The sequence below is a fragment of the Myotis yumanensis genome, unplaced genomic scaffold (assembly GCF_028538775.1).
Source record: "Myotis yumanensis isolate MYYU_CA2020_CCGP unplaced genomic scaffold, mMyoYum1.0.hap1 SCAF_7, whole genome shotgun sequence".
Taxonomy (NCBI): Eukaryota; Metazoa; Chordata; class Mammalia; order Chiroptera; family Vespertilionidae; genus Myotis; species Myotis yumanensis.
Genome location: NW_027223758.1, coordinates 61368008 through 61393293, shown reverse-complemented (window position 1 = coordinate 61393293; position 25286 = coordinate 61368008). Strand labels below are relative to the sequence as shown.

General features: G+C 41.5%; 1 protein-coding gene across 5 annotated transcripts in view; it reads right to left on the bottom strand.

Moving 5' to 3' along the window:
• Positions 1 to 25286, bottom strand: part of PTPRM (protein tyrosine phosphatase receptor type M) — a 650734-nt gene that overhangs the window by 72059 nt on the left and 553389 nt on the right. For all 5 annotated transcript variants that reach the window (XM_070420643.1, XM_070420639.1, XM_070420640.1 and 2 more), the window contains 2 exons: positions 13057 to 13144; positions 2232 to 2308 (listed from right to left, as the gene is read on the bottom strand). In XM_070420643.1, the coding sequence (XP_070276744.1) occupies positions 2232 to 2308; positions 13057 to 13144 (165 nt within the window). The remainder of the gene's footprint in view (positions 1 to 2231; positions 2309 to 13056; positions 13145 to 25286) is intronic.

The window sequence follows — 25286 nt, the reverse complement described above, 5'->3', positions numbered from 1 at the left end:
CCCATCTCATAGTAAAAGCCAAAGTGCTTATGGCTGTTTCTATCACCTGGCTCCACGACCTCTCTCATCTCCTCACCTATGACTCTCTTTCCCTTCACAACATTCTACCAACACTCGCCAGCTTGTTTTCCTTCAAATTCGCCAGGCATCCTCCATATCAAGACCTTTTCACAGCTGTTTCTCAGCCTGGAATGCTCTTGCCCCAGACATCTACATGCTCAATCTCTCATTTTCCTTTGCTCAAATGTACTTTCTCAGTGGAGCTGACTCCAGCCGCTCTATTCAAAATTGCAATCCATCTCTGCTGGTCTCCTTATTCCCCCTTTATGGCTTTTGTTTTCTACACGGCACATACTACCATCAGAATAACTGACTTATTTCATTTATTGGCTCTTTCTCTTAATCGGCTCATCAGCTCCATTAGGTTAGAGGTTTGCTTTTCGTTTTGGTATGAGTTGTTCACAGTTATATCTCCAGTATCTAAAACAGTAACTGGCATGTAATAGGTGCTCAATAAAATCCTACTGACTAAATGAATAAAGAGGCCCTGAATACTGACTCTTTTCTATGTTAAAATTAAAACTAATTAGTCTGGTAGTTTCGTTACTTTTATGTCTTTCTTCCTCTGTATTGCTACCCACTCATTTTTTTTAAAGCTTAGTTCAAATTACCTCCATTACAATGCCTAATCTGATCACATTTACATCTTCAGTCAGATTCAACAAACACTTCTTAAGTGCTTGCAATATTTTGGGCATATCCCATGTGCAGGGAATGCAAAGCTGAGTAAGACATTGTCCCTGTGCTCAGGGATTGTAGGAGCTGGAATTGGAGTATGAAGAAGATTCCCTTGGAATACCCCAAAAGAAGGAGTGTTATAGAGAAGAGGTTTCTTCATCTTCTAAATTTCGAGGCTTCAGGGAGAAGGTAACAGGTCCTGCATACCTCTCAGTACTCATGTAAGATACTCACTAAATATTTTACTGAACAACAGAATAAGTGCAATGCATTTTACTCAAAAAATATAACGGGTTGAATATGTTTTTAGTTATTATCAAAATAATATAGGGGTCTTCATTTGAAGAATGAAATATGAATTATTTTTCAAATAATCATGCCCCTCACTCCATACACTAATCTATACCCAAACTGTCATCCCTTTCCAAGTACATTCTTTCCTAAAAAAATATATTTTTATTGATTTCAGAGAAGAAGGGTGAGGGAGAGAGAGATAGAAACATCAATGATGAGAATCACTGATCGGCTGCCTCTTGCATGCTGCTCACCTGGGACCGAGCCCCCAACCTGGGCTTGTGCTCTGACCAGGAATTGAACCATGACCTCTTGGTTCATAGGCTGATACTCAACCACTGGGCCACACAGGCTGGGCTAAAAATAACATTCTTATAGTTATTTTTAGGTAACTCTTGGAGATTGTAATACTAGGACTTTTAATAGCATCTGAGTAATACTTAACCAAGAAAATAAAAGAATATATATATAAAACCTGTGCATGGAGGTATTGGTGGACTAGGAAATAGTGTGACAGCCAAGCAGAGAATGGCTTGGGAACTGTAAGAGGGCTGAAATGCGCTTAATGTAAACTTGGGCTGTAGAGGTAACAGCAGCTTTCCCTTGATTTTCAGTCTACTTTTGATTTCATTCATTCTTCCAACTGAAAATATGCTGCCACCTAAAGAATTTATTCTAATGTAAGACATTAAGTTAACATGATGCAGAATGAACAAAGAAGCAGTCTTCAATAATTAAACAGCTTGCATATTTAAGGGCATGTCTTGCATGCATCAGAAGTCCTGGTTAACAGCTGCAGACTACTTTGAAGGCAACTTAAAAGTGCAGTGATGACAAGAGATGGCAAATCACTGAATTAGGAATTAGAGAGTTTTGTCCTCTTAATATGCAAACAGATTTTTTTAACGTGTCAAACAATCAAAGTTGTTGACAAAAAATGGAAAATAACATTTTCTGAGTCCACATTGACATGGGATGGCAAAAAAGGCACTGAATGTTACAGAGAAGTTGCCAGCAAAGAGGCTGATTTGAGAAAAGGAGTGGCCAAACCCTCACTGTAAAGTTCTGTAGTGTGTGGGGCAGTGTTGATGTGAGTGCTTCAGGAACCGGACCAACATGTGTCCACCGGTCCTGTGGCATGCACACCATGTGGTATGTGTCAGAACAGGTAGGCTTATTGACAGTTTCAAGGTACATACATCGATATAATTCCCATTGATGTAGTCTGAGTTGTTGTCTCCTTCTAAGGTCTGCAGCCTCACCCGGGAATGATCATCTGAAAAGGAAAAGGAAAACAATTAACAAAAGCAATCTGTTGAGATGTTCAGAGCCCGGGATTAAAAGAACATTACATGGAGACCATCAACATCCATGCTGCTTTAAAGATAAAGAGTTAAATACCACACTTTCTACATTTCCTATTTTGCTATTAAGACTGGTAAGAATTTACAATTCTTTGCATTTCACAGTAAATCTCATTACCTTATTCTTTGATCATTTATGGATATGTAGAGTTGGGGGAAGTTTGAAACTTCTACGTAAGAGTCCTCTGAATCACAACGGAATTTTTTTTCTTGGATTGAAAGTTTAGTAACTTCACTAAATCACATATAAGCCCTGAGATTTTGAAGGCTGCCTATGACATCCACCTTGACAAATGATGGTTATAAACCACAGCCCAGCCTTCGGGGAGGTGAGGACGTGGTTCTAACTTCAGTCATCGTCCGTGATTTCTCTAGGCCCTCCCTCTGCACCTGAGGGCATACAGGCAGGTAGAGCAAGGCTCTCCCCATCAGTCATGTGACTACATGAGACTCAATTATGCCAGCAAGCCTTAGCAATGTTACTGGAGAGGGGAATGACAGCACATGCCTCAAACTGGGCTACTTTAAGGATTAAACGAAAACACATTTAACATATCGTGCCAAGCATGATGTCTGACACACAAGTGCTGGATAGGGGTTGTGTTTATGGTATTAGTCAACTATATTTAAATTATTTTCTGAATGAAAAATGTTCTCCACAAATACCATTGAGAAATCTCAATTATTTCCTTGAAAATCTATATTTTAAAAAGAAAAGTTCAAAAAACCCTATAAGGCCAGATGTTTTCCTTTTTGCTCACTGTTCTATCTATTCCTGACCCCAAGATTAAGGCCTGGAACATACCTGGTTTCCCTTAAATTTGTTTTTTTAAATGAATAAAAGTGAAACTTTTATTGTGTGAAAAATCTGTGACATAAAAACTATTTTCCTAAATGAATGCTGTTTTTAGCAGAGGAACCTTTCCTTCCAAATAGATGACAGTAACCCAGGACTGGATGCAAATGCAGTCAGAATTTTTCTCAGGGTGACCTGCTTTACTATATTTTGCTAAAAACCTGAGGCTCCCTGTCCATAGATTGCTCGTGTTGTGGGGGAGGTGGGCCCGTGAGGCACAGGGTATGTGTGGATTGTTATGGCTTTTGTATTTGTTAGGAGAGCCGGTGCACACACAGCTATTCCAGGGTGGAGCTATAAGCATTCCGCAGGTAAAGCCGCTTGAGCCTCCCGGATGAAGGATGCTACAATAGAACTGAATCATGGCCGTTCTACACACATCGGGCTTTTAGTCAGCTCCTCTGGAGGGAGATTAGGTTTACCTCCCTGTAGTCCTCGACTTTCCCTGGGCAGTTTTTTAAAAGGCAGGCCCCGTGTTTACAGCCACCCAATCTTTAGAAGCAGGGCTGTCTTAGGATCTATTGCACCTCCTTGTCAGAATCCCCATCCACAGTTTATTTGTCTTAGACCTTCGGGATAAATGCCGCCCATTCCCCATGATTTACTACCCCTGGGCTTCTCAAATTGTTCACAATGTTCTCATTAAGGACTTCAATCTCTGACAAGACTGCGCTCTCATCTCCCATAAGCAGCGCCTTTGAAAGAGAGTTTCCCCATCATCTCCTACCATTCAGTCAGTTAACCCCTCAATTTTTTTAAAAAAAAATTTGGCTGCTACTTCTCCAAATTTAATTGCTCGACTCCTCTGATGATGGAGGAAGATGTGTGTACAGAGTATTTCCTGAGCAGACTGAGATTGTTTTTCTTTTTCTTTATATGCCTAGTAGTATCTTCTCTTCATTTTAAAGTTGATTCTTCTAGATTATAACTTCTTCTGGTCAGAGGCCACATAGTGTCCATTCTCAATATCCCCAAGAGGCCTGGCCAGCATGGCTCAGTGGTTGAGCATCGATCTATGAACCAGGAGGTCACAGTTCAATTCCTGGTCAGGGCACATGCCCTGGCTGCAGGCTCAATCCCCAGTGTGGGGTGTGCGAGGGCAGCCGATCAATGATTCTCTCTCATCACTGATGTTTCTATTTCTCTTCCTCTCCCTCTCTGAAATCAATCAAAATATATTTAAAAAATATCCCCAAGAACACCTTAGCCAAGGCCACAGAGCCCAATCTCAGCCCGGGCTGTACTGCCACATGTATCAGTCCTGCCCAACACCCAGCCGGTGAGCACAAAGCAGTGAACTCTGCCCCACTAGTGAACATGGTGTCGTGATGTCACAGATCCACCCTTAGAGCAGGGAAGCTGTGATCAGGCGAGTTTCACTGGGGCTCCCAGGGTGTTGGCAAGGGTCCTGCTCTGGTTTTATGAGTGTTTGCTTTACAACAATCTATTAAACTGTCTATGGATGTTTTATACCCCTTTCTGTACCTATATTTCACTATTTAAAAATAAGAGTTCACATGGAGGACATTATGCTAAGTGAAGTCAGCCAGTCACCAAAGGACAAGTACTGTATTACCTCTTATACGAGATCCTAGAGTGTTCAGAATCACAGAGACAGAGAGTAGAATGGTGGGTGGCAGGGCTGGGCGGAGGTGGGTAGTGAGTTGTTGTTTAATGGGCACAGAGTTGTAGTTTGGGAAGATGAAAAAGTTCTGGAGAAGGATGGTGGTGGTGGCTGCACAACAATGCAAATGAACTTAATGAAGTGAACTATACACCTAACAATGCTCAGGATGGTAAGGTTAATATTACATGCATTTTACCACAAGAAATTGAGAGTCCATTCTCTCCATCCCTCTCTTGTAGAACACCCCTTCATGTTCCCCTCGAACCCCAGATAACCTAGGAAACAGATCTTTCAAAGGAGGGAAGGGCACCTCATGGACTTGCAGTCTGAGAGCCCTCGGGAGTCCCTCTGTTGGGCAGCCTCTCCTGAGATGGGCTAGTCCCCTTTCCCTGACGACATAGAGGCGGAGGTAGCAGTGACTCTATAACTTGCTACTAGAGGACAGATGTCCTATGTTATTCATGTGTACTTAGTAGATATGTTTAAGAACTATTGAAATGAGGTTTATGGAACATTTTTTCTTTCAGTGATAAAATGTGTGGTTCGTAGTCAGAACTAAGTAAAAGTGAGCTGTTGCTTGTATCATTACTGCCAATGACTTCATTCAAGACCTGATAATTTTTCACCTGGACTATTGCATTCTTGCCTCTAGACTCCTCCCTCTCTAGTGAATCCATGCTGAGACCATCTTTTCTAAACCAGAATTTATTCTCTCCCCACCTAGTTTAAACCATTCAATGATATCAACAGGGAACTAATGACCAGTGGTCTTATAAAACAATAGACTGTGATGCAATCATAAAAAGGATTACTCTGCCGTTACCTGGAAAGAGCCCTGTGGCATACTGTAGAGTGAAGTAGAGCAGGTTACACAGCAGCATGTCTCAGGGAGTCTATCTGTATGAAACTCTACATATTTGTACATGTGTGTAGGGATGCACGGTGGGATGACTGAAAGGACAGGTTTTCTGCTGGGTGGGAAAATTTGGGGTGATATTTACTTTCATCTTTGTGATTTTATGTACTACTTCCATTTTCTACACAGTTTATACTAATTTTATAGTCAGAAAGAAAACAATAGGCCTACCTTTATTTAACAATAATAAAGCCATCATCTTTAAGGCATAGAACAAAAAGAGATTTGAAGGAAACAGAAAACAGAAAGTTAGCTGGGTTTGAATTTTATTGGTGAGGTTCTGGGCAATTTTCCCCAAGTTTTGATTACTGCACAATTTTTTAAATGTGTATGAGTGGCATTTATAATTGGGAAATAAAGAACCTATTTAGCCAGGGATGACTGGAATATGATCAAAAGCCAACTAAAATTTGTGTTATAATTATACCTCAATGTTACCCATCAAGAAAGGTAACAAAATCTGACATTTTGAGACACAATCTCCTTAAAGACCTTGTTGCCATTCCTCTCATTTATTTCAAAAAAGCCTTTACTATGTGAAATAGGGCAAACATTGTATTTTGGGGGTAAGAAACAGGCACATAAAGACCTGTTATAAAGCATAACAAACTGCAGCCACATAGATCAGTGGGTCTCTTTTCCCAAAACAAGTATCAGCTATGAAATTCCTCAAGCTCAGAGATGGCTTGTGTTGTGGGCATCCCAGGCATTTGTTTTGTGAAGTGGCCCCTCCACGTTGAGGGAGGTGAGGAAAGCCATGGAAGGTTCCGTCAGAACAATGCCTTTCTCCAGCCACTCCCATGGACCATGCAGGGAGCTATGATTTCAGGGAGGTCAGGTGCCCCCTGCAGCCCAAGGTCACCCATGTTTAAGCCCCATTTAGAAAAAAACTAACAAAGTCCGTGAAATCTCTACGTATAAATGTTTCTTGTGTTTTTTTTTTTTAGTTTTAATAATCACAAAACGAAGTAACTACTCTTGAAGTAAAATTTAAAGTCTGTAACTACAGCTTTTGAAATATTTGAGTCTTTTATATATGATATAAATACAATGATAATCAGCTATGGAGAAATTCTAGCACTCTATACAGATTGTGAAAAGCTTTTGTAAATATAAATTAATAAGTACTGTGATGAATAACTACATGTTAAAATTACAAATAGAATTTTAAGCTATATAAATACAGACTGATGGAAATGGATAACTATTCATACTGTTACCAAATTGGTATCATTTTATGTCAGATACAGATACTGTGCTTAATATAGTTCCAGTTTTTCTATCACGGAAGTAGGAGATTTGTATACTTTAACTTGGCAAGAGAAACAATTAAATGGATGTTTTCAGTGTAAAAAAAAAAGCATAACAAACCACTGCTCACTGATGAACAATTATAATCTGCTGGTATGTATGTGTCCATGCATGCATGTATTTATAAGTGAATATTCATGTATGCATGTGTGCATTTGTGTGTTCATGTATGTATGTATTTTGGGGTGTGCATGCCTGTATGTTTGCATTCATACAATAGAAGTGGGATAATGTGATATTTAAAACAGGCCTCTATGCTTTAAGCCCCTGAAACACGTTACTGATGCCATTTTCTTCAAGTAATATTACATTTAAAACACTGCTAAGTAGCTTCAAATATTATACAATTTTCATACTAAACACAACAGATATGGGCTTGCTTGCATGTGATTAGATATTACTACAGCAACAGAAATGGATCATAGCATTGATAATCTTTCACCTCCAACCAATTTGTTCTTTCTGCTAAATGTTGATGACATATTTAAGGTAAATTAGAATCACAGTGATCTAAGTAACCTTTGCCCTCTGAGAGGAGATTGGAAATTAATTTTAATTATAATTGATCTTCAAATAATGGCTTTGCTCCTCCTGTGGTTATATTCTTGCTGCTGCACTGGTTTCATGGTACAAGATGCAGAAAAGCCAAGTACCTTCTGGAAGTGCCTCACCCCTGGGTGAGCCCGACTCCAGCCTGGTGTCCCTGCTTGTGCCCACCTGGGTGCTCAGGCCATGCAGGCTCTGAGCATGAGGCAAATAAGGAAATGGTGAGTGTAGTGGTGGGTGGCTAGTGTTAAACTTCAGTTTTGCTGTTGGTTTTAGGTGCTACTAATTTACTCTTGCCTTGTTTCTCTTTTTTACTTAGACATTTTCAGAAATTCTAATTCATTATTCTTCAGATTCTCGGCAGGACCCCTGACTTTTATTTTGCCTGATTTTTCTAGATTTGCTTTTTGCCTTCCTAAACCTGGTGTAGCAATCAGTTTCTCCCTTACTCTCATCCACCTGAATTTTCATCCCCAAAGCTCTCCCTGCTAGTCCATTCTTATGTAACTAAACTCTAGTTTTCTGCTCCTCCCTTCACCTGCCTTTATACTGAAGCCAGGCCATGAAGGGGTAGAGTCCTTAAAAGTGACACTGTAGGAGTCACTCACGTAGCAGAGAGAAGCACCTGGCTATTAAAATAAAATCCTGGAAGAATGGTCTTCAGCAGGGACCCTCAAGATTGGTCGAAAGAATCAGGTGGACAGACTGGGTCAAAGCTTTCACTCTCTTCTTGGCTATGTCACAATTAGCCGGGAAAATGGATAGGAGGGTATGGGTAACCCAATCGAAATGGAGACCAAGCTCAGTAGGGACCCCTCTCTTCCCCTTCATAAAGCTGTCTGTTCTCACTGTCTTATCTTCACTCACTGGCCTCCTCAACTTTCACCCACTCCATTCATAGCAGCTCCTGCTATGCTCATGAACGATCTCCTCAGGTTGCTACATCACAGTCTTCTCTGCACATATTCTGGCAGGACCCTGTGGCATGCCCTTTGCTCCATGGCGCAGTGCTCCTCTGTATGGGTTAGGTGGTTTTGTCTGAGTATTTCTCCTTATTAAAGCCCCTCTAGACTCCCAATGCCCTCCATGCTCCCTCCACAGATAATCTTTCCATGTCAATGGCTTCCACTTCCACCTGAATACTCAAGATACATTAATTTGTATTCACGCTCAGACGTTTCTCTTTGGGGTTTCAGAGAAGTTTATATAACCACCTACTTGGTATCTCATTTAAATGTTTCGAAGACATCTCAATATTCCCCAGATTCAACTAATAGGTTTTCCCTGCTACCACCAACATCATGCCCACCTGAGCTCCCCTCCTATCTGAGTTAACAGTCGTCCTTTCATCTGTCCATCCATCCAACTGTCCTTCTATCCACCCACCCATCCACCCTCCTGCAAGCCAGGAACACCCGAGTCACCTCACTCTTGACTTCCCTACCCCACAGACTATCCATTCAGTTTGACCAATTATGTCTCTTGAATGCATCTACTTCTCTTCTTTCTAGTCCACATTATCATTGCTTCCTGCCTGGGTTACCGAATCTCTTAACTAATGTCCCCTTCCACTTAATTATTTTACATTATAGTTAGGTTAAATTTTCCAAAGGCAAATTTAATTTACAAACCTCACCCCTTCTCTTAAAAAATCCTTTAATGAGGTTTTCCGTGTTCTTATCTTAAGACTAAAATCCCTAATCTCCCCTAGAAGGCCTTGCAGATCTGACATCGGCTTCCCTCTCTCTCTGGCCACCCGCCCTCTCTCACCCCTCCCAGCTCCGGCCACCACCTGGCCTTCCTTCAGTTCCTCAAACGCAAGGGTTCCCTCATGCGAAGGGTCTGGTCCGCTCCCAGTAGGAGTAGTCTTCATTTCACGTCCTCAGGGAAGCCTTCTCGCACTTCCTGAACAAGTCTACCCCCCACTATGGGGTTTCACAGTACCATGTACCTCTCTTTGTGGCCCTTTATTTCACTTATTTGTATAATCACTGAGTTCATTTGTACAATCATTTAATTTTCTCCTCCCACCCTCGGGAATGGCAGTTTCCTGAGGGTGGGGCCTGTGTCTGTTAGGGCTCACTGCGGTCACCCAGCATCTTCCCACCTCCCACCTCCCACCTGTCCCTTCGGTCAAGCTCACTCAGCTCCAGTGACACGGCTCCTTGTTGCCTCCGACACCGAGCTGAGGCAGAACCACCCCCTCGGGGCCTCTGCCTGGACTGGCTCCCTTCCTCACCTGCATCAGGTACTACCTGTATCTTCTCCTCTCAGGGACTGCACTGACCACAAGGCTGCATTTCTGTTATGTGTCTCACTTTCTAATATACACATTATACAGTTTACTTAGGGGTTGTTTCTCTGTCTGCCCCACACGCATGTTGAGTGGTATGTGGACGAAGAATTCTGTTTTGTTTCCTGCTCTCTCTTTGACACCTAGGATAGTGCCTGGCATGTAATAAGCTCTCAATAAGTATCTGCTGAAAGAATTTCTTTGGCTTGGCATGGAGCCTGGCACACGTCAGATCAATGTGTCTTTGTTGACTGGACCACAGGAAGGGGGAGGGAGCCTGGGAAGGGCCTGCAGGTTCTGGCTACGACCTCTAATTGCCTGCCCCTAGAAAAGAACACTGTGGGAGCCTAGGTAAGGGGCTGCCATGAGCTGGGAGATTTGATATACAGTGGGGCCTTGACTTACGAGTTTAATTCATTCCGTGACGGAGCTCGTAACTCAAATTATTCGTATGTCAAATCAAAAAGTGAAAGAGTGAGACATGTGATGCTGGACTGATGTTGTGGCGTTCACTGTGACGTTCGCTGCGCCAACTAGCGGTGGGGTATCTGAAGCTGGCTCATAACCCGAATTTTAGCTTGCAACTCAAAGCAAAAAATGGGCCGAGAGACAGCTCATATCTTGAAAAACTCGTTAGTCGGGACACTCGTAAGTCAAGGCCCCACTGTATGTCTTAAGTTACGACTTAATTATAATTGAGAGAGTATCAAGAGGGTTATGCTTATGTGTGTGGTGTACTAATGGTGGACTGGGTATTAGTTTATATTTGGAAAGGGCTAGCTCAGCACGTTTATAGTGTAAATTAAAAAAAAGTTTAACTTACTTAAGAGCAAAAGCCAATAAACAGTTTTAAAGCATCATTAAAAGCATTTTAGATTCCAACACGTTTGCAAAACAATGAATGTGATCATTACTAGTACTTCTTATATTCTCAGAAAAGCACTAATGAGAATCTCTAAGATATGTTGACTGAATCCCCCCATTGCTCATCCTAGTTAGCGGTGTTATTCCCAAGGCCTAGGTGCTCTGAAGCAGGCTCCCCAGTAAATGAAATCATCTTTCCGCAATTATATACGTTTGTGTGTGTGCCTGTGTGGGAGGCGGTAATAGTGCTATTCTTCTCTATGACTTAAAGAAACAGCCAGTATGGGTGTGTGTGTGTGTGTGTGTGTGTGTGTGTCTATATATATATATATATATATATATATATATATATATATATAGACACACACACTTTGATTCTTTTTATTCCTCAAATCCTTCCACACCCTTAACAATTCTGAAGATGACCTTACACTGCCATAACTAAAGACACACAGACAGTCTCAGAGGGAACAGTTCCAAATGATGGCTCTCAGAGGGGCCCTAGGCACTGCAGTGGCTTCACCAGATTCACCTGGGAAGCTCACACCCGGCTGGGACACCTCCTTAGCGAATAACTCAGCCTGCGAGGTCTAGCATGGAGAGTGGGCAAGGGCTGGCGCCCGACAGTTCTGGTATTTAAGCCAACAGTAGTGGTATTTTGGCAGCCATATGCGGTATTGAACTCACCCTAGTTAGCTGGGATGGGTTAACAGTAGTATCTAAGTATTTGGATACCCTACTTTAAAAGTATGAATAATGGTTCGGCAGGTGGTCTAAGTGCTATCTCAGGACATGCCAGCACAGAGCTTCATATGGAATCATATTGATGACCACAGACAGCTCTAAAGGGACTTTAGAAAACAGACACTAGAAGAAAAGATAACCATTTGAAACAACACAGATAAACTTGGAAGGCCTTATACTACGCAACATAAGATAGGCATCAAAAAGAACAAGTGCATGATCTCACTTACATGTGGAATCTAAAAAGAATACATAGAAGCAGAGATCAGAACAGTGGTTACCAGGGACTGGGGGTGTGGAGAATGGGGAGATATTGATCAAGGGTACAAAGTTACAGTTATGTGGGATGGGTAATTCTAGAGATGTAATATGCAGCCGGATGACTATGGTTAATGACACTGGGCTGAACCTGGAAAGATGCTGAGTGGAGTTCCTCCGTTGCACCAGCCACATTTCAAGTGCTCACCTGGTAAGTGGCGACTGCACGGGAGAGCGCAGAAAGGCCATTTCCAGAATCCCAGAAAATTCCATTGGCCTGTGCTGCCACCCAATCTCTACAGTCCTACTAAGCAATGTGAACTCAGGCAAATAAAGTTTAATTGCACTTTCATAATCAATAGAGCTAATATATTGCTCCCCTGGACTATCCAAACCTTTCAAGTTTGTTCTTTTGTAAGTAATAAGACATGAGGAACTAGATGCTCTCTGGGTCTATTCCTGCTGGGTTTTTTTGTTTTTTATTTATGTCTATTTAGAAATAGTACTAATTCTGTGAGTACCTTGTGCACACTTGGTGCAGATGGTGTGATTTAGAGCAGTTTAATGCAGGGGATGGATGGCTTCAGCCCTGGGAGAGGGAGGCTCATCAATCTACCACGTGTCCCAGCATCGTTACGGAACATTAATGAGGTTGGGCTCAATTTAAAAACCGTCCAGGGCATTATGGATTGGTAACATTCAGTTCCACAGGAACTGGGAATTTCTGAGATACAATCCTAGCTCTTTGGCTAATGAGTGTTGTGATATGGGGACTCTCATTTAACTTCTGCGTTTCAGTTTCCTGTCCTTAAAATGGGGCCATTACCGACCCACCTAACCCAAGTGTCCAGAGGATTAATGAGTTAATGGTTGCGGAGAACTCGGAGCTCCTGGCAGCAAGGCGTGCCGGGCGTCATTATTTCTAGTCATTCCCATGTCGTAGCTGGGGAACATTAGGACCGTTATGTTTACTCCTAAAACGCATTTTCTTTCTCAGCATTTTAACATTCCTGATGTTACCCGCACCTTAAATCTAACAGCGAAACTAGCCCCATAGCAAGACACACTGACATAGTGGGGGTATTTAGGTAGTTTTTCCTTCCTTTAATATGAACACGATGCCAGCGTCCCAGCAGGATGGAGCAGTAATTGCACTGTAAATTCTCACTGCTGGAGGCTGCTGGTCAATCTTCGCAGAAGCGGGAGGAAGTTACAGCCCAGCACAATTACACCGTCAATACTTACATGCAATGATATTCCCATATCTGTTCTTCATTCTGTTCTCATCTTTCTTAGCAGAGTCCCATGGCGCAGACTGCCCTTCAAAGAAGCTCTGGAAGAAAGAGAAAAGTGACACCAAGAATGACAATGTGGCGCAGTAAACACGGGGTTTCAATGACACAGGATGGTCTTGAAAAATATGCGAGGGCTCAGAAGGAAAAAGAACATTCACTCGGATGAGATAATTGATGAAAGCGTTTTATATCTTAAACATTTCATTTAGCTTTTTGTTCTCTTTTAGTTAAGTGTTACAAACACAAATGGGGGCTAAAGGATGATCCCACAATTGATCGGCACAATCCATTAAAAATGGTTGTGTGTTCATCTCTATTCTACTTTAATATTTAACACAGAAGAGTGGAACATTTTTCTCAATTTCTGAATTATATTACCATTTTCCAATATCCTCCTAAGAGATATAAAAATATTGTTTTTCTTCCCAATTGCTAACTGAAAGAAGGTTATTTTTGGTTAAGACTGCGAAAGTAGGTAAGCTGAGACATCATGGCTAAAATTCTTTAATAAATTCTGCTAGAGCTTAGATGTCCATTTATTTAAGGATTTGGTATTATTATACCCTGGGTCTTTAATCTTCATGTTATTAGCCATATATATATATATATATATATATATATATATATATATATATATTTTTTTTTTTCTGTTCAAGTTATAATGAAAATGTCCTCTGCTGTCAGTTGACAAGTGAAAGGAACATCTGGGACTTTCATTTCCACTCCAGCCCACACTTATTTTACCTCCATGTGGTCAACTATATCAGGAGGAATGAGAAGAAGTATGGCAGCAAGAAGCATTTAGTAAAACTGATTTCCTGTCTTTGCCTCGAGCTATTCTTATACTTCTTGGCACCAACTGGGAAAGGAGAGAAGGAGGAAGACATGAAGACAGAGCAGATAAAAGAGCACCATTCTGAAATGTGTTAGGGTCCGGAACTCACATCCTCTAACATGCCCCAGATGGCTTCCCAAACACTCTCTTAGAACTGAAGCTCTTTAAAAAAATATCTGTGTTGATTTCAGAGAGGGAGAGGAAGAGAGAGACAGAAACATCAATGATGAGAGAGAGTCACTGATTTGGCTACCTCCTGCACGCCCTGTACTGGGGATGGGACTGCAACTAGGGCATGTGTCCTGACCAGGAATCGAACCGTGACCTCCTGGTTTATAGGTCGGTGCTCAACCACTGAGCCACTGAAGCCGGGCTGAAGCTCTTTTTTACTCCCTAATCTCCATCCCACCTCTGGTGTTTGACCACCATGGCTATTTCCACCAATTACCAATAGTTAGTGATTAGTCTGTGGTTATTATTCCTTTTTATGAGTCCGGTTATACCTTATTAGTTAAACTGCTTTCTAGTACTGCTGTGTTAGGGAGGACTCACCTGCTCACAGACCCCACAGTGAGCCCTGCCCACCTGCATGTCACCCAGACCTGATCTCTTGGTGGATGGTGCTCAGCACATTTGGCTGTGGACTCCCTGAGGACAGGGACTGTGTGGTCATCATTATGTTTGCACAGAGCCTCTGCCTCCCAGTAAGAATCCAGTCATTAGTTACTAAATGAATGAGCAACTTGGTGTTTTTTAAAATTCTTTATTGTTTGAAGTATTACATATGAATCTTTTTTCTCCCATTGACCTCTCCTCACTCGTTCCCACCCCGACCCCAGCACATGCCCTCACCCCCCTACTGTCTGTGTCCATGGGTTATGCTTATATGCATGCATATAAGTCCTTTGGTTGATCTCTCACACTCCCCTCGCCCCCGTCGTCCCCCTGAGGTTGGATGGTCTGTTTGATGCTTCTGTGTCTCTGGATCTATTTTAGTTCATCAGTTTATGTTGTTCATTATTTTCCACATATGAGTGAGATGATATGATATTTATCTTTCTCTGACTGGCTTATTTCGCTTAGCATAACGCTCTCCAGGTCCATCCATGCTGAGCAACTTGGTGCTTTGGTGACAGTCTGTGTGGCTTTGATCTCAAAATAAAGCCTTACTTCTGTGGTGTAAGTGTGTAAGGGGTTCGAATGCTTGGAAAACCTGAATATGCACAGTTTGCAGATTTCATTCAGCCGCAGTTGGGGCCCAGTTTGTGACCTGCTGTATAATACTGCTGTCACCGTGGAGCTGAGCCCTCCTCAGAGGCTGGCAGGAAAGAAGCACTATCCCCAGGACTAGTACTTCCTCACAAGAGAACAGCAGGGCACATCCTCTTTATCCTGCAGGAGCGAAAAGCTAACACCGCAAACGTGAGAGTTAGAGTTTTAAACTGCCCATCTTAATTTAGAGTACCTTAGTCATGACCATCATAGACACCTTATTAGCATAATAGGTTTTATACTACATTTATCATTTAGGAAAAAGCATGGGGGCATACCAGGATTCCACGTACTATGTACCTATAGCTATATTAGTAGATCCACACCATCCATTGCTAACTAAAGGGTAAAATACTCTATAATACAGGACAAATACAAATAAAACATTTCCAGGTTACTAATAAGTAAATAGAAATACAAGCATTAAAGCACTAGTTAATTTCATCTAGAACAAGACCATGATGTCATCAGGGGGTTTATTAAAAAAATGTAACTTTTATTCTGCTATAAAATATGCATTTAAAAATTGCTTCAGGGATTTTAAATTTATGCTCTCTTTCTGAATAGCGTCTTTGTTATTCTATGAATGACTATTTCGCAGTTGAGTAATAACTATTATTTAACTTCCCTTATAACAATTTAATTCTACTTTGAGCTTGTCGTGATGTAATTACCAATTTTGTCTCCCTCAGTCTTTCCCATCCATCTAAAAGTTTTCAAATTTTGTCTTTTTGGAGAAAGATGGGAAAGGTCAGTGACTTTGAGGGAAATCACAGCATCTTCCTGCAGATCCCTGGCCACCAGTTAACAGTATCTCGGTGTGTGTTTTGGGGAGGGGGGCTCAGTGATAAATAGGGAAAAGACACGTGTTAAACTAGTAGACAAAATGCTCTTAGCCCACCAGAGGCAAAGCCACAAGTCACACGCAGATGCTCTCCTGTGGTAGACTGTGCTCACAGCTGTGTTTCTTTAGCATCTGTGGTAACCCTGGTTTTTAAAAACAGTTATTTTAATTTGATTGTTTTCCTTTAACTGATAATCAGGAAACAGACACACATCAACAATGAAATGATAACCAATCTCCTTACATCTGGGTGCTACCTGTAGCTCCTGGCATGTTTTCATAAGGGTGGGGCCCAAGTGCCGTCTCTCTCCAGCACTAACTATGGTGAGCACCAGTTAAGTCTTGCAGAATGAACCAGTCCATCTACTCAATTAATCCTCATGAGCAGCCAGGCACAGAGGGACTGCCTCCTCGCTTTACATGAGGGACATGACAGGCGGACAGACCACAACCAGCGCATAACAGGCCGACCTGGGTCAGATTCAACATATTCTGACTCTTAATCCACCGCTCTTCCTGCACCACCCCGACCCTGACAAGGAGTTTGAAGGGGAAACCAGTGTTAAACCTTCTTAGAAACATATGGCTAACAATCACTTTCCATCTCATCTCCTTGAAGCTTTGCGACAAGAAATATAAAAGATGTCAAGTGAACTTTGTTGAACTGTTGATCACTTTTACAAAAAAGAAAAATTTCTTCTCTCATAAGATAATGTGACCACTGCAGGGAAGCCACAGCAGGAGGACAAGCAGAAGGGGCAGTTCTTGCCATGCGCATCCCCAGCTTCCTGCCCAGGAATTATGTGAATCACTTTAAGTGGCAAAATGTATTTTTTTCTTAAACAAAAGCAAACCAAACCATCAGAAAAAAGCTGCCAAGAAAGGAACAGATAACTAGTGTCATCCATCGTCTCCCTACAGATATGATGACCTGGTCTTTCATTGTCTGGAACAGCTCTGCTTCCAATTATATTGGCCAATCTCCCCCATAGAAACATTTGCACTGTCAAGCCCATGTTTCTTTGTCCTTGGCTTGCAAAATAAGTAATATGCCTATGGGGATCCCAGGAAGAGGAAAAATGAACTTCTCAATCCTGTAACTTGGCTTTTGTTTCCTTTTGATATGGAGATTAACTTTTTGTTTCAAAGATGGACCCAGTTTTAAATGCTCCTGGAGTATGAATTTTTGTTAGCATATTTTTAAAGCATCTGAGAAAATATTTACCTTAGACTTTAGATTCCCTCTTCTGCCCGAACTAGTACAAAGGTAACTGTTTACATACCTAGTAGCTCTAGAACCACTAGGCATGAGGAGAAGCTATGACATGACATGCGGGTCTTTAGCACTGTGAACCCCTGGTGGCCTTCCTGGCTTGGGAATTCTGAGCAAGAACAATCATCAGGACAGGAAGGCAGCTCATCAGTGCTGTGGGACTCTGCTTCCTGTCTGGGCCACAGCGAGGCCTGCCCCGGTGTGCAACCCCAGAGGCAGCAAGGCACTTCCTCCATCCCTGCCCTCCTGAGACTCTGAAGAGACGGAGCCTTCTCCGACTACCCTGTGACCCACCTCCTTATGATTATATATATATATATATATATATATATATATATATATTATTTTTTTTGGTAGACCATGAGATAAACCCATATGCAGTATATGCCTGAGGAAAATTAGGTAATTTTGTTAGGCAATCAGCCTACTATGTCCTATTTCACATCCTTTTTAGCTTTTAATAAATTAGGCCAATCAACACACATTTATGTGATTTTATCCTGTGCATTTTTTCTTTGGGCAAGAGCAAAAGCTTCTTTAGCTCTTATTTTCATCTTTAAAACCAAAAGTTATCTCTGTTCCTTTAAAACTATGGACACTGAATTACTGAATGCTTTGAAAAGAATTCTACTCTGAACCAATTTTCTTGGGAAACAAGTTTACTGCCACCTCATTTACGTGGTGTCTAGAGAAGGGTTGGTCCTATCACATTTGTTGGAAGGAAAGACAACCCGGTTTTGAATCCTCCTCCTGAGAAAGCGAGAACTCTGATCCCAAAAGGCATCCGAGGGCTGACTCCCAAGCATGTGCCAACGCAGGCTTCTGGCCACTGGGGGTACTCTGCTTATCTGCCCTTACAGTTCCCTCCGCCCCAAACAAACTTTCATGTTCAAGTTTAAGTACAACCTCTAACTCTGCCTTAATTTTTCAGTTTTTGCTTGACAAAAGTATGAGCAGGTTCACTGAAATCAAATTCAAACAACGCACAGGCGTGACTTTGAAAAAGAGGCCCCGTGAGAGCCACAGCGCAGGCTACTGAGAGAAGCGTGGCTGCGGCCACCCCACAGCAGCTGCTGACTCCCCAGCTGGGAGCAGCCGCGCAAGGACAAGCTGGGGAGACAGACCAGCATGGCCTATGCTCCCAGCACACTGTGTACGGGAGGGATTTTAAACCTAATATGCACAGTTAGGCAATATTTAGTGTTTAGGGCAGATTTTTAATATGCAGATACAATTTAACACACCAACTATGGACTTTTATTATTAAAAAAATCCCACTTTATGTATTTGGGGGATTTGAGTTAATGGTCTCACTGTACCTTCTGCTAGAATTTTCATAAATATACTTATGGTTTGATCCTACTTAAAATGTAATTAAAGTGTTTCCTCGGACTACTTTAGCTCATCCATACTGAGAAAAGGCAGCAAACGCGGGAACAACTCTGAAAGAGCAATAAGTCTCTGAAACAATAAAAATGAAACCAGGCAAGCTCCAGTGAATACCAATGACTGCTCCACTTCAGGACGCTGCTCTCCACGGGCACAGAGCAGACGGAAATCGAACATCCTGCACACAGTCATTTTTTTCTGAACAGAAAACATGTTTTCGTGATTCAATAACCTCCTCCCCCATTTCTCCCACCACCGTCATTTTCCACAGCATATAATTATACATCTCAGTTGCCCACCTCAAGAGAACATTACTCCAAAACGATGCAGTCTGTTAAAAAACGCCACAGCTCCCAGATATTAAAAAAGGAGAAAACAATTCTATGCAACAGAGAAGCGGCCAGGAATTAAAGGATGCAGGTCAAGGCTGAACGCAACGTGCTGTGTGCTTTCAGGCAAGTGCAGGGTCAAGTTAGAGAAGCTCCTGGAATGGAATTTTCCCTCCCTTTCTCATATGAATAAAACTGTACACGTAAAAGGACTGAAATCTTCACCCGGAGAGAAGGAAGATGAACTCACTAGGGCGTGCAAAGCCTCTGAACTATCTTTGTTTTCTGCTCATCCTTCTCCTTTGGTTCTTCCAAGCGCTGCATTTTATTAGGTCCATGTCAGCTACTTATTGCTGTCGCACTGAAACAACTGGAGACGTCTCACATGGCCTGGCGGGCCACAGAGTGGCGTGCCCATGGGAAGGGGGCCCCAGAAGCTCAGCCCTAGGGACAGCAGTGGTCACCAGTCACTGTCATTAGCCAATGTCCTGGAAGGAGGCAGTCGCATGGAGCGTGTGATGCTTTAAGGGCCAAAGAAGTGGAGACTGGGCCAAAACAAGGCTGAAGACACACAAATTGTATTGTTTTTATTGAAATCTAAATGGGATATTCTGATATATTTATTTACTTTTTATATTTTTATTGATTTCAGAGAGGAAGGAAGAGGGAGAGAGAGATAGAAACATCAATGATGAGAGAGAATCATTGATCAGCTGCCTCCTGCACAACCCCTACTAGGGATCGAGCCCGCAATCCGGGCATGTGCCCTCACCGGGAATTGAACTTTGACCTCTTAGTTCATAGGTTGACGCTCAACCACTGAGCCATGCCTGCCGAGCAATATTCTGATATTTTAAAAGTTGCTAATCCATCTCAGCATTTCAAATGGCCACATTTCATTGCAACTTAATCCAGCTCCAAATTTTGCAGAATATTTCTGTTTTGCAGGATCCAGGCAGATGATCACTTCAACAATAGTTGTCACACTGCCTTCCTTTACTTAACATCTCTTTCTCTTTTGATGACTGAACTGAGGTTTGCAGTCTAAAAATATTATATGATGTTTTTGTGCCCAGAAACATCCCCCCCTTCCCCCCACCCAGCCACGATGTTTGGCAGAGCTTTAGAACATGTTTTCTATCCTGGTGAATATTACTCAGACTGAATGAATTTTCACAGCAATATCATATTCTTCCCCTTGAGTAATATATGCTTTTGGGGTTTTTTAAGCTTTATCAAGTAAGGCTTTTTATTCCTACCACATGGATATGGAGATTTCAGATCAGAGGCAGGAATGTCTGGCCTGAGATGATGCAGACCGTGAGCAGGAGAGCTGGGACCCGAACTTAGTGCTCCTCTAACTTGGCCACAAAGCTGGCCTACAGCACATGGCTTTGTGCCCACCGTATTGCACTGTGCACACAGCATTCTGAGATCACCCTTGCCACGGGTCATAAGCCACCAAGCATTTCTGGTTTCCACATTTAATAGAATAAGCCCGCTCAGTTATTGTTTGCACAGTGATTTTCCTGTGCACCCTGGAGGAACCCTCAATCCACCTGCTCTTCTTTACATTTGCCCGATTTCAAAGCCCCCTTTTTTTCCACCTGCAGAATCACTGCAGTAGTAAGCTCTCATTAATGATGTGACATAGCCCTCAAGTGTATCAAAGCAGAAACGTCTGCAAACCATGATCAAGTGGCCAGAGAGGGAAAAAAAAACAACACTCTTTACCCGAGTGATAGAAGAAAAAATGATGGGGATGGGCACCGCGGAGCATTGGCTGATGCTGAGCTTTCCTTGGACAAGACCAATATTCTGAATTATTGAGACTGATGCACAGTAAGGCGGCTCTTAAAAGGGGGCTGTTTTGATATAATTGGGGTGAGTTCTGGTTGAGGAGGGTGGCTGCTCAGGGATACTCAACCCTTTCCTGGCCTGCATTCTTCTCCCCTGTTCCCTGGAAGAGAGCTTAATGACAAAGATTCCCCAGTTTCAGCAGGGCCCAGCCTCCTCGTGGTTAGGATGCCTTCTCAGGCCGGACATCTCTGTCTTCCTATATGTGGCAAAGTTCTCACCCACTAATGCTGCAGAGGCCGCTGAGAGTGTTGGGGAGTCCTTGGTTCCTTGGCACTTGCCCCTGAAGGGGGGGTTATAAGGACCCATCACAAGAAGCATTTTGCTCAGTTTCAAACTCCAAGGCTGCATGTGCAGACTTGTCCCGATAGTCCCTGCTGCTCATTATGCAGTGAGGATGGGCAGTGGGGGGCTCGACTGCAAGGCTTACGTCTGTGTTCATATTCATTATATAAAACTTGGTTGAAGTTTACTTTATGGGATTGGGCATTGCCCATCTCATGATCATGGTGTACATCATGATTAATCAATTTTGTAAAGCTGCTGGAACTTGGACCTGACCTTTATCATTGCGTTACTCAGACAACTCCAAGAAGGCCACACTGTCAAAACAGTGATGTTAATGAGCAACTTGTCACAAATGGTATAAAAAGAGGATTGCTCTATTTAAAAGGCAGGTGAAAATATCTGATTCAACTGCTTTGCAGTTTCTCTAAATTACTCTGGGTTTGAGTCCTACCTCCAGGATTGCCACCTACATTTCAGAGAGACAGCCATGTTCATTTCCCCTCAGATGCAGATATTGCCAGGGTTTGAGATGTTAGTACCACTCAAGGACTGTAATTTCCTCCACCTCTGCATCTGCTTTGGAAGAGTGATTGTCAGTGAGCTTGTGCTAAATGTGCCCAGATATTTAGAGATGAGCAGGAGTCCCTCCATGGAAAAAGACTTCCCTAAAGCATCTAGAGAACAAATGGATATTTTTGCAGCAATGTAGCTGCTTCTTTCCTTTTGAGAGCAGCCAGAATAGGTGAGTTCCTACTTATCATTATTGTAATAGCTTTCTACCTGGTTGCTTCACTGCCCTCCAGTGTACACACTTCTCCCAGAGCTTTCAAAAACACACCTGGGCACTCTGGCCAGTGTGGCTCAGTTGGTTAGAGCATCTTCCTGCACACCAAAAGGTCACTGGTTCCATTCCAGTCAGGGCACATATCTAGGTCATGGGTTTGGTTCCCAGTCGGGGCATGTGGGGGAGGCAACCAATCAATGTTTCACTCTTACATTGATATTTCTCTCTCTTTCTATAAGAAATAAAGTATGTCCTTTGGGTGAGGATTTAAAAAAATTAGAAACACACCTGGTCACCTGCCACATATCTATTTGAAAACCTAGCAAATCTCCCTGCTGACAACATGGCTGTCACGAGGACTGGTGGGCGGAACTTGTGCAGCCACATAGTGCACAGTAAGTGCTCATTAGGACCAGCAAGCACTGTTCTCGTTCTCATATTAAAGCTTGAGACTTTGATGACAATATATCCTATTGACTTGGCTGCCATGTTTGTCACTGTTTCCTTGGCAATAATCCCTGTCAATTTTTCCTCTCTGGCTCTATATTTTTCTTCCACTGATTCTACCTAGTGTTCAGAAGTGGAGTTATTGTTGTTTTGTTCTTGCCCCTCTCTTAAAAATCAGACATCCTTTCTAAGGTATTTCTTGGAGAGCTGTGGGTTTTAAAACGTGCTTCACCTCAGAAATCACAGTACATAAGCTCCATCAAATGTGATTGAAAATCCAAGGATATTTCTTTAGACATGACTTGGAAATGAGTAAGTGTACCAAAAAAAGGAATCTTAATGAGAGATTTGTGACTGTCTTTTTGACATCGATTAATTTATAAAACCTATCAGCATAATTCCCAGTACTAAGTCATGATGATTGAAGATAAAAATTCAGAAGGAAGAATTATTTTACAAATTTGGACATCAAGGTTAGAGATTCTTTTCAAACAGCTTAGTGAAGAATATTGCATCTCCACTTACTGTGTCAGAAAGTTCAATTTCTTCTCTTAAAAGCAAACATTTTAATGGAAAATTAGATCCACAATGAAATTAGAGTCACAGCTGATCTCCTTTATTGACTGATGTTTAGCCAAACATTTCTATTGAAGGTTTTGGACACTGTCACTTTGGAGGTCCATAGAGGGAAGTCTAGGCTCTTAACCTTGGTCTCCAGGCATGAGGAGGAAATTCTGAACAGAATCAAAACCATGAGCCTCCACCCGGCACAGAGCAGAAACCTTGGCATCGTGGACATTTCTAAGAGTTGCCGATGATCACTCCTCCAGAGAGACAGAGCTACTCACAGCCTCTGTGGAGAGTCCTAAAAGGACTAACTCACCCATCAAAACAGAGCGAGCACTATTGGTTAAAATCATCTTGCTACTTGGGTGGAATGCCTTATTCACCTGAGTGTGCTCTCTATAAACTGTTACCACCTCATTAAGATATTTTTGGGAAGTTGCAAGTAGGTGAAGGAAAAGAGGAAACAAGAATCTCAAAGGCAAGTAAAAATGACTGAGACGCCAGCAGCAATACACAAGTTCTTCCCAAATTTTACCACTTGTGTACCACCTTCACCATTTCCCACAGCCCCTCCCCATTTCCCTTTACTTTGTCTAAGTATTTAAAGTTAACTATTGTGTATTTAAATACATTCATTTGGAAATGAAATTTCATACCACTATAGAAAATGGAAAGCCAAAATATTTACCACCGTAAAGATAATAGAAAAGGTAAAAACAAAACAAAACAAGGATATTAATTTCAGCCCAGCTATACTGCTTGGCTATATTCTTAGCCCAAGGCCTCTTCTTTGCTGGGTGAGAGGGATGCAAAAGACACTCTAAAGCTAAACCAAGACTCACTGATGAACCAAAGGACTGAAAAAACTAACCAGACAGGCGATCGTTTTCTCGCCCTGTAATTCAGTACTGTTTATTCCTTGAGAGTGGATCTCCTTAAAAATCACTGTGCATCACTAGTTGTTTGCATAGCCTACTTGGGGGGGGACTCTGAATTCATCATCAGTCTTAGCTCACAACACACGTTACAGAAGAGGGAAGAAGAGCATGGGGGTACTGAGGACCTGGTTCTTAAAGAGGGTTTTTAAAAAATGATATGATTGTATCTCGTTTTAAATAAATTGCTGTCATGATTGAGAGAGAATAACAAAAAGGCACATTTTATGTGGAGTGCTTTCTACTCAGAATTTAAAAAATTCCTCTAATGTTCTATAGTATAGTTTTTGTTGTTTTTTACAATCACAATCTGATGAAAGAATAACAATTAGTTTAAGTGAACAAAGGTCAGATGCTAAAAGGAAATAGCCAAAAGTTGTATTTAGAATCTGCTGATACTTTTAAAAATGAAGAGTTGGCCCTAATTCAAGGAACCAGATATTAGATTAAAACCTTGGGGGCACATGGTTCAATTTTTTATTTAGAATTACAAGGTTTGGGACTAAACTAAAATAAGATGCTATTAGACGCATTGCCTTAAAACATTTAGACCAGGCAAGAGAATTGAAAGTAAATTAAACTTCAGGGTCAGTTTTCAAATGCAAACAACAAAGACCTAGTGCCCTTGGAGGACCTATATTACCAGCTCTATCATAACAGAATGAACCTTCACACAATGTCCTGAGCCTGTTGTTTCAGCAAAGAAAATTCCTGAAAGGAGATTTGAATTTTTGCCAAGAAGTGTAATAAGGAAAAAACTTTGGCAAAAAGATTTTGATTACATATGAATTCTTTTCATAAAATCACAATAAGCTATCAGTTCAGAGGTATTTAAAACAACAGATACTATTAACAATAGATGACATTAAGAATAACATAAGCACAGCATACTTGCTTTGTTCTAAACATTACTCTAAATATAGATTCTAAATAATATTCTAACTATGCTAAATACAAATGCTAAATATGATTATACACTATTGCATATCTGTAACTTATCTATAACATTGATTGCATTGATATCTTAATAGACATGAATCCTTCAATTATTTTCCTGTTATAGCTGTAACTTATGCTCAGATAAATGATTCCAGCATATTTATAAATATAGGTCAATCTTATGATTATTACCACCACCTTATAATATCTCAATGAGTTAAGGACCATTGGTAACCAATATGTTTGAAATGAATTATAAATTATACCGAGGAATAACAAAAAAAACTTTTTATTTTGAAACATTATAGGTTCATAGGAAGTTGCAAAGAATAGTGCTGAGAGATTCCATGTACTCTTCAGTTTTCCGCAATGGTTACCAATAATTAATACATAATTGTAGTACAGTATTGAAATCAGGAAA